The 9335-nt window shown below is 43.2% G+C and overlaps 2 protein-coding genes across 3 annotated transcripts; both read left to right on the top strand.

Moving 5' to 3' along the window:
* The first annotated feature begins 209 nt into the window (after nucleotides 1-209).
* Nucleotides 210-8772, top strand: LOC121305281 (zinc finger protein 135-like). 2 transcript variants are annotated; one of them, XM_041236856.1, is made up of 3 exons: nucleotides 210-258; nucleotides 6073-6571; nucleotides 7195-8772. In XM_041236856.1, exons 1-3 carry the CDS (start codon nucleotides 253-255, stop codon nucleotides 7959-7961), a joined length of 1272 nt encoding a protein of 423 aa, XP_041092790.1. In that variant the 5' UTR covers nucleotides 210-252; the 3' UTR covers nucleotides 7962-8772. The 2 variants fall into 2 exon arrangements, with proteins under 2 accessions (XP_041092790.1, XP_041092789.1); XM_041236855.1 differs by lacking the exon at nucleotides 210-258 and having other exon boundaries at nucleotides 5686-6571.
* On the top strand, nucleotides 253-3023 carry LOC121305287 (zinc finger protein GLI4-like). Its single transcript, XM_041236873.1, has 2 exons — nucleotides 253-841; nucleotides 1766-3023. Exons 1-2 carry the CDS (start codon nucleotides 253-255, stop codon nucleotides 2395-2397), a joined length of 1221 nt encoding a protein of 406 aa, XP_041092807.1. The 3' UTR covers nucleotides 2398-3023.
* Nucleotides 8773-9335: the final 563 nt, after the last annotated feature.

Genomic DNA, 9335 nt, shown 5'->3' with positions numbered 1-9335 from the left:
GGGAGATGGCGCTAGACCAGCAGCTTCGCGCTTCCCTGTTCTCCGCGTCAGGAAGGACGTTGACTAGGCGGAAATGACCGTAGAGTCGGGGAGCTATTGTTTGAGACAGGGGCACCGCCGCTGGAGTTTCGGGGTTGCAATTTGCGCGTTTGTTAAAAGCCCGTTTTGCACAAGGAGATTTGCAGTTGGGCAGAATAAAGCGGCGTCGGCGCACAAGAGAAGGTGCTGACCCATTGAGACACGTCTCCGGAGATGGACATCTGCAGCTCCTCCGCGTCTCTCCTGCAAGAGGAGCTCGCCTCCGCTATCGAGCCCGCGGTGAAAGCGGCTGTGCTGAGCGTCATGTCTGCCTTAGCAAAGTTCGTGGACAGCAAGTGCGCGGTTTTCCACCTCAGACTGGACGAGAGAGAGAAAGAATTTGAAAGCGTGAGATTGCGCTTGGAGATAGCGGAGAGCGAGCTGAAAGCAGTAAGGGAACGGGAATGCATGAACACCGCCGAGAAAAACTTCGCACACTCTCTCGCAAACGCGGATGAACAATACTCCGGCATTGATATCGACTTCTTTCATCTACACGAGAAGGAAACCGTGGATGATCCTGCAAATAACACCCGGGTCAGCGACGGTGTGATTGCACACGGGCTGCCAGCCCCGGCACGGGATTGCTGCACCGCACCGGCTCAGCCAGTCCGGGACCCGGTGCCTGCAGTCCGCACCGCACCGAAAAGCTCCCGGGTTTTAATCCAGGAGGATGGGACCTATTCCGAGCAGGACCTGCTGATGCGAGGCGATGAACAGAGCGGCCGCACAAGCACAGCGGGGTGGAGAAGAGCACGGAAAGGTAGATCTGAAGTTGAATTACGTAACTGGTTTATAAAAAATTCTAAAACACACGAATCAACTGGGGTTTGATTCAGCAAAACAGAAAACAAATTATACACACACACACACACAAATCGGGGCTTACATTTATATTAATATCTATATAATTATATAATTAATAATATAATATAAATAATATATAATTATGTAATAATAAAAGCAGACATGTTCATCTTGAACACAGGATTTAAACGAGGACAGGTTTAGTTTAGTCACTATAAAATTTTTCTAAGAATACACTCGTAGAACACAGTGAACTGTCACTTCTTGACGTAAGAACTGCGTTTTGAATATTCTACTCGTCGTATTTTGTTGGAAATTAGCCATTTTTTTAATAACAAAAAAATTACGTAACACTATATATATATAATATATATATATTCCATATATATATATATAGATCATATATGAGAGAGAGAGAGAGAGAGAGAGAGATGACAAAAACTTAGCAGAATCTTTGCTAACATAGTGCTACTCTGATGCATTGCTCTGTGTGGAAACTTGCTTTCATTGGACCATTACACAGCCCCTGAGAAAGTTAGTGACGTATTGCATTGAATTGTTTATCTTAAGGAGAGCAGAGTGATGCAAATGGTCATGTTAATTATCTCTGTGATGCTGCTTGTTAATTAATGGTTGAGAACTCTGTTCATACCAAAGTTTTGATTGCACAGGTAGCAAATATAAAACAAGGTGTTGCATAATATAGTAATATCCTGAAAAAACAGTGACCCATAACTCACTCTGCGACAGTCCTCTGCTTGTGATTGTGTGTTTGGACTGCTAAAGTGAATGTTTGTACAATACAATGCCTGCATGTTCAGTCTAGAATCAACAATATATGAATTTATTTAAATAACTGCTGTTTGTTTTACTTTGACAGCAGAGAGAGATGCTGTTCTTCACGCTGAGGAAGGGTCGAAGGCAGAATCAGCTCCCGTTCAAGAGGAGCTCTTTGACCAGGAATGGTGCAGGAGTCCAAAGCGGGCTACAGAGCTGACATCTATTGAAGGGAAGGAGGAGGAAGCTGGACTAGATCCTGTCCACATTAATGAAGAGATCCGTAGACCGCAGCGAGTTCAAACTGGAGAGAAACCGCACGGCTGCACCGTGTGTGGGAAGGGCTTCAGTCGGTCAGCAGAGCTGAAAAGACACCAGCGAATTCACACGGGAGAAAAAAGTTACCATTGCACTGAATGCGAGAAGAGTTACAAATACTCCCACCACCTGACAACACACCAGCGCGTCCATACTGGCGAGAAACCGTATCGCTGCAGCGACTGCGGGAAGAGTTTCAATACGAGAGAAGAGCTGAAAAGACACCAGCGCACGCACACAGGAGAAAGACCGTACTGCTGCCCTGAGTGTGGGAAGAGATTTAAACACTTGCACCACCTCACAACACACCAGCGCATTCACGGAGCACAGGAACATGCATTGAATATGGCCAGAGTTGCAAACACTTACGCAGCGTTGCAACATAGCGACGCATTCATGGAGGAGGGGGACGTGTAGTGAATGTGGGGAGAGTTTCATTGCAAAAGCAGAACTGAAAGGACACCTGCAAACTCACAGACTGTAATAGCAAATTATTTCTTGAACTGACTTCATGTCAAGCTGAGATAAGGCAAAGCCACTTTTTCAGGAAGAGTGGATTGAAACCTGGTTCCAAGAGACTGGGAGACCTAGTTTGAGGTTGCAGTGTCAAACCCCAAGTCTTCCTTGGTGTGCTGTGCAGGAGCATGAAACCAAGTTCCAAGCTTCAAAATGGCATTGCATTCCCTCAGCTTAACAAGTGTACTAAATATGAGAAGAGAATCATTAGGGTAACACAGTTAATAAGACACCAGTCCCTTAGCTTAAAATAAGATTTGATAATAAAGTATTTTGTTTATTCAACTGCTTTGGACAGTTAAGTCAACAGTGCTGTGAATATGAGCTTTGTTTAATAAATACAGATTTCAGGCTGTCTGAACAGGGTCTCGTGATTAGATTTCTGCCATTCTGTACTGTAGAAAACAGCAATGCAAGACCAATGAAATAAAGAATGTGCAGTCTAGGGGGATAGAAGTAATAATAATAATAATAATCTTTATTTTTATATAGCGCCTTTTGTAGTGGACCACCATCACAAAGCGCTTTACAAGGTAGGGTGTGTGAACTGTGAATCAGCTGCAGAGTCACTTACAACAAGATTTCACCCCAAAGATGGAGCACAAGGAGGTTCAGTGACTCGCTCAGGGTCACACATGGTGAGTCAGTGGCTGAGCTGGGATTTGAACTGGGGACCTCCTGGTGACAAGCCAGTTTCCTTAAACCACTGGGCCATTCAGCCTCCCTCAGTAACAATGGATTGACAAATGCATGTGTTTTTTTTTTTTTTAATTCTGTATAAATAAACTAATATTTTAGCAAAGTCTCTGAGCAGGGTTTTATTAATTACTCCTTCAAAGATGTATTTATTGCTTGATTAATTGTCATCAAAAAGACTCATTAATGATAAATCTGACACAGTCGCCTCCATTTTGTGACTGCAGAGCTAATTTGCTGCATCGCTCTATTAAAACAATGAAGTGCGCCCCCATGTGTCTCTATTGAGAATTACAACACGCTCTGTTGTCTTCGATAGAAAAACTGTAGAGTCAGTACATAAAATAGTTGAAACCATAACAGGAGATGGACATTGTTGGCATAGAAACGCCCACTATTGAGGTACTAGCGATCCAGCAGATTGTTTAGGAATCCCTTGCTTGTGGCTCTGGTGTTTGCTTGATCATCCACAGGGCTCTGGTGTTTGATCGATCATCCACAGGGCTCTGGTGTTTGATCGATCATCCACAGGGCTCTGGTGTTTGATCAATGAATCAATGAAGTGGAGGATTAACAGGGTTAACATTAAATCAAGTTTTAATTAAAAAATGATCACTGAATGCATGCATTTTCAGTATATGGTACAGTTGTTTTAAAAACCTATATTCCAGTTCCTTCCAGGTTCTTTTTGTCTTCGTAATGGTTATTGTTTTTCTGCGTATTATAGTTGTATTTGTGCAGAGACGAATACATGGGAATCGTGTTAAATTCACACACACTCTGAACCTGTTTCTGTTCTACATCGAATGTTTTACCTATACTTATACACAGGCGAATGCAGGAGAATCTACGGGGGGGGGGGGGTCGTTCATGTTTTTTTTTAATATTAGGAATGGTATGAGGTCACTCACTTGCTTATAAACAAAAGAGAGAGGCGGCATTCCTTATGAAATACACCCCCAGTAAAATATTAAACTACTAAGAGAATGCCGTGGTGACGCCAGGGGAATTAAATTGCTGTAACCAGAGTGGATCATAGATAAAGAAAAGTGATAAAAACACAGCAAAGAAATTCTCCCAGTGGATTAGAATAGACGTGTCGGCAGCGTGTGCTGAAGTGTGTTAACCGCGCCTCGCAGAAAGGAGATTACATGTCCATATTTACAAACCTCCACGCTTCAAATTTATTCATTTAACTTTGACTAGCCTTCTGGGATTTGAAACAAAGCACACGGTTACTACCAACAGTGGTTTCAACATTGAATTTCAAAAACACGCAGCGAGGTACTAAGCGAACCGGTGCGTTTCACTGAAGCGCGGTGACGTTTTCGTCCTCTCTGCTGAAAATGCAGTAAAGCTCCCGGTTAAAAACTGGGCTACATTGTAAACACAGCCCTGCACTTTCGATACGGCTGTTTCTGTATATTTGTTAGCATTTCAGTATTAAGTTGTATCTTTTGTGGGGGTTGAAAACACAAGACAGAAGGTTTTCAAGAGGAGTGTTGCCTGGATCACGTCGAGTCTACACGGTTCATGGTTCACGTCATGGTTTGCATATGTCTCTGATGGCTGAAACATATCACTGCCTGCTCGTTTAAACTGGGTGCCATTCTTCTCTCTCCCTCTCCAAGCATCTGTTTCAGCTCTTTGGTCTTCTCGTTTATCTCTTTACGTTTCAATCTGGAACCAATAGAAAGTCCTGTTCGATTTTCATTGTCTTTGCTTTACAGTCTTCTATAGTTACACACCTGTAACTATATTGACCGTGCATTCTACTATCTAAAAGCAGGACTTTATTGACAGTCCAGTTTGTTTACACAGCCTAAGGAAGCTGTAACAGCAAATAACAATTTAAAGCATGCTATTTTTTATTGCAGATATTACAAATAGTATTTGAAAAAAAAAAAAAACATTTCATTTTACAACATTTGGGTAACATGCGTAACATTAAACATATTAACAACACAGCAATATAAGCGACTGGGACAAAGACAGCCATTGGCGCAGCACCCCCGTCAGTGTGCTGTGCGGTCATTTTATTCTTGAAAACCTGTTAAAAAGGGTATTAATTTTACAAATGAATAAAGAGCAGATAGCTTCTAAAGCCTCCTCAGATTCGCACTTCTGAATGCTGCGCCAATCCTGTCTGTGCTGGCTGTGGGTTTCTGCGTATTTCTGCCCATGCGGACTGTGCTGAGAAAGTATCATGTTACATAATTACTGTCATAATTTGCCAATGTTTGAGTTTTCCTTGAGAGGCATTTGGGGGAAAGTGACATTTGCTGTAGAAGTCTGATGCATTTTTTGGACAGCGAAAATTTGGCTCAATTGAGTCTCAAGAGAGAAAAAAAAGCAAACCTCCCGCGCTCTCTTTATATCTGTGAACACCGTGCACGCAGGGCACTCGAGTAAAGGCGGCGCGGAGTCTCTTACGGTTCATGTCGGTTAAGTATCTTGATATATAGAATATATTTGGTCGTGTATGTCGGCGCCTCCAGACGAGAGTCGTGGCGGGTTTCGCTAGGTGGCGCCAGCGCGGAAACAGACACGTGTGTGCCAGTCTGAGGGCATAAACAGCACGGCAGGAGCGAAAGAGAAGCGGATTGCTCCCCCGTTTTGCGGTTGCTGTAGAAAAATCTCGTTTATGTGATTATTTTGTTTAACACGTTCGTTCTGTGACCCCCGAGGTCTGGTTTCAGCATCTCCGCTGCCCCGATTATATAAAAAAAAAAATAACTGAACATTACAGGCAGTGCTGGATAAAGAAAGAGGACCCGGGGGTTCCCAGTTAGACCAGAACAGAACAGCTTCCGTTCATAACGCTGCGTTTCCAGAAGAAAAGGAGGAATGAGACGCGCCTGTGAAACGAAAGAGATGGACATCTGCAGCTCCTCCGCGTCTCTCCTGCAAGAGGAGCTCGCCTCCGCTATCGAGCCCGCGGTGAAAGCGGCTGTGCTGAGCGTCATGTCTGCCTTAGCAAAGTTCGTGGACAGCAAGTGCGCGGTTTTCCACCTCAGACTGGACGAGAGAGACCATGAATTTGAAAGCGTGCGATTGCGCTTGGAGATAGCGGAGAGCGAGTTGAAAGCAATACGGGAAGGAGAATGCATGAACGCCGCCGATCAGATCTTTGCACACCCTCTCACAAACACTAAAACACAAAACTCCGGCAGCGACAGTATTATTGCTCACGGCCTGCCAGCCCCCCCTGCACGGGTTTGCTCCACTGCACCGGTCCAGCCAGTCCGGGACCCGGTGCCTGCAGTCCACACCGCACCGAAAAACTCCCGGGTTATAATCTGTCCAGAACTGCTTGTTCAAGGTGGTGACTGTGAACAGATGGGTCACGCAAGCGCAGCGGCATGGAGAACAGTGGAAGGTAGATTCACGTCAGTTTCAATAGAAAAATAACTTTCTAAATTCAGTGAATTAAGTTGGTATTGCTTGAGGAATTACCTGAAGTACTTCAAAATGCAATGAAGTATTCCTCTTGTGTTGATACACTTGGCACATGAACGCATTACTGCAGTCCTCTTTAAAATGTGGGGCACTGCCTGTCCATTATCACAGGCTTATATTCATGCACTCCTTCGATTGCCTGTTCAAAGAGATAAAGAAATGTGCTACCCTGCCCTACTGCTTTCTTAATAATTAATATAAGAGTACAGCTGCTTACATTCAATCTGCTAGTGGGAAGCCTTGCAGATGCATTGAATTGCTTGTCTCTTGTACTGTAGTTAGATGGGTCTATGTGTGTAACAGTAATCATGTCCGTATTGATGAGAGAAATTATATTCACAAGCAGTACCAATTTAATTTTGAACAGCAAAATTAATTAATTAAACATGTTCAATACAGGTCTAATGGTCAGAGCTAACAAAATATAATTGGGGGTTTTGGGTCAAATTCACCCCTTCTCGCACATAATGACAAGCTACTGAATGTGCAGTCTAGAATGGACATAGTTTAAGATACAGTGTTTCTCTCTTGTCTTTGACACAGGTCCTGCAGAGAGAGATGCTCTTCTTCACGCCGAGGAAGGGTCGAAGGCAGAATCAGTTCCCATTCAAGAGGAGCTCTTTGACCAGGAATGGTACAGGAGTCCAAAGCGGGCTACAGAGCTGACATCTATTGAAGGGAAGGAGGAGAAACCTGGACTAGATCCTGTCCATATTAAAAAGGAGAACCCTGAACTGAATCCTCTCTGCATTAATGAAGAGATCCCTGGAATCGAGTCGATCATCATTAAACAGGAGGTCGTTGAACTTGAATCTGACCCCGTTGAAGAGGGGGGTTCTGACCACTTCTGTAGACCCCAACAGATTCACGCTGGACAGAAACTGCATTGCTGTACAGAATGCAGGAGGAGTTTCAATACGTTTGCAGAGCTGACAAGCCACCTGCGCATTCACTCAGAGAGGAAACAGTATCGCTGCTCTGAATGTGGCAAAAGTTACAAATATTCAAACCACCTTAAAACACACCAGCGGACACACACAGGAGAAAAGCCCTTTTGCTGCAGTGAATGTGGTAAGCGATTTATTTCATCAGAACAGTTGAAAAGACACCAGCGAAGTCACACAGGAGAAAAACCGTATCACTGTACACAGTGTGGGAAGAGTTTTACTCAGTTTGGAAACTTGAAATTGCACAAGCGAATTCACACAGGAGAGAAACCGTATTGCTGCTCTGAATGCGGGAAGTGTTTCACACAGCTGCAGCACCTCAAAACTCACCAGCGAATTCACACAGTGAAGAAATTGTACTGAAAAAAAAAAAAAAAAAAAACCTTTTTAAAACAAATTCAAAGGCTTTAAGCGGCAGTGTTTTGATTTTGCATGGATATTTTCTTTTTAAGACACAATGGACCAATTTTTTATTAATTGATCCCCAGCCTTCATCCATGTAACTCACAGTCGCTCGCTTCAAATCAACTCTCAAGACCCACGTGTTCTCTCTTGCATACAGTACTCTTTAAGCCTGATATGTTATCAGCTGTTGTCTTAAATTCAGGGTTTGCGCGCCATCCTAATACCTTAAATCCTGTTCATGCATCTAAAACGTTTAGAATTCACATCCTAGCCTTGTATGTAATGTATTTGAATTTTTTCGAACTGTTTGTATTGAATGCGTTATGCCCTGTATTACACTGTCTTTAATGTATTATGCATTGTTCCTCACTATCAGAGTTGCCAGGTTCGCGGTTTTTCCGCGGAATTGGGCTACTTTAAAAACCCAGCCACGAAATATTAAGGAGTTGTGGGTTGTTAATGTAATTAGATTAGTGGTATAACTTTAAAAGATTGAAACTGTTTTCATGTTTTCGATATTGTTTGGGATACAGTGTCAGCATTAGTATTTCGATAAAGGGATCGCGCTGTAATTTGGTTGCTGGTATGAATGTTGATTTGTCCCTTCAGAGCTTCGGTACGCATTTGTTGACAGTGGCGTGTGGATGAGCTGTACTGGGGCTTGTATTTTCTGTCACATTTATATAGGGTATCTTTTCTTGCAAAAGCTTTTTTTTATGCATAGGCTTGTGTGTTAATAATAAGCTTGCTTTGAGTTAAAATCAATTAATTGGGCTATTTTTTAAATGACTTTGGGCTATAAACCCAGCAGAAATCTGGCAACCCTGCTCCCTGTCTTGTAAAGCGCTTTGTGATGGTGGTCCGCTATGAAAGGTGCTATATTATAATAATAATCTTTATTTTTATATAGCGCCTTTCATAGTGGACCACCATCTCAAAGCGCTTTACAACATACGAGACTAGGGTGTGTGAACCATGCATCAGCTGCAGAGTCACTCACAACAACGTCTCACCCCAAAGACGCAGCACAAGGAGGTTCAGTGACTCGCTCAGGGTCACACGCAGTGAGTCAGTGGCTGAGCTCGGATTTGAACTTGCTGGTTACAAGCCTGTTTCTTTAAGCACTGGACCAACACAGCCTCCTATATAATAAATATTGATTGATTGATATCTGTCCCTAAAGCCAGGTAATAATGCCGGGGAGCTGCTGCTTGCCTTACAGAACATCAAGTGTCTCTGAATTATCTTCTGCTAAATTCAGATAAGGGTAAACTGGAACTGGAAGGGTGAACTGGAACTTGGGGTCATCTTTGATCCTGATCTATCAATTGA

This window comes from Polyodon spathula, chromosome 42 (genome assembly GCF_017654505.1).
Source record: "Polyodon spathula isolate WHYD16114869_AA chromosome 42, ASM1765450v1, whole genome shotgun sequence".
Taxonomy (NCBI): Eukaryota; Metazoa; Chordata; class Actinopteri; order Acipenseriformes; family Polyodontidae; genus Polyodon; species Polyodon spathula.
This window is presented reverse-complemented; position numbering and strand designations above follow the sequence as displayed.

Excerpts from the sequence above, each read along its gene's own strand:
- LOC121305287 (XM_041236873.1), top strand. The coding sequence starts at position 253 with ATGGACATCTGCAGCTCCTCCGCGTCTCTCCTGCAAGAGGAGCTCGCC. Across the intron at positions 842-1,765 it reads GTGGAGAAGAGCACGGAAAG|CAGAGAGAGATGCTGTTCTT; the intron begins GTAGATCTGAAG and ends TTACTTTGACAG.
- LOC121305281 (XM_041236855.1), top strand. The coding sequence starts at position 6,040 with ATGAGACGCGCCTGTGAAACGAAAGAGATGGACATCTGCAGCTCCTCC. Across the intron at positions 6,572-7,194 it reads GGCATGGAGAACAGTGGAAG|GTCCTGCAGAGAGAGATGCT; the intron begins GTAGATTCACGT and ends TCTTTGACACAG.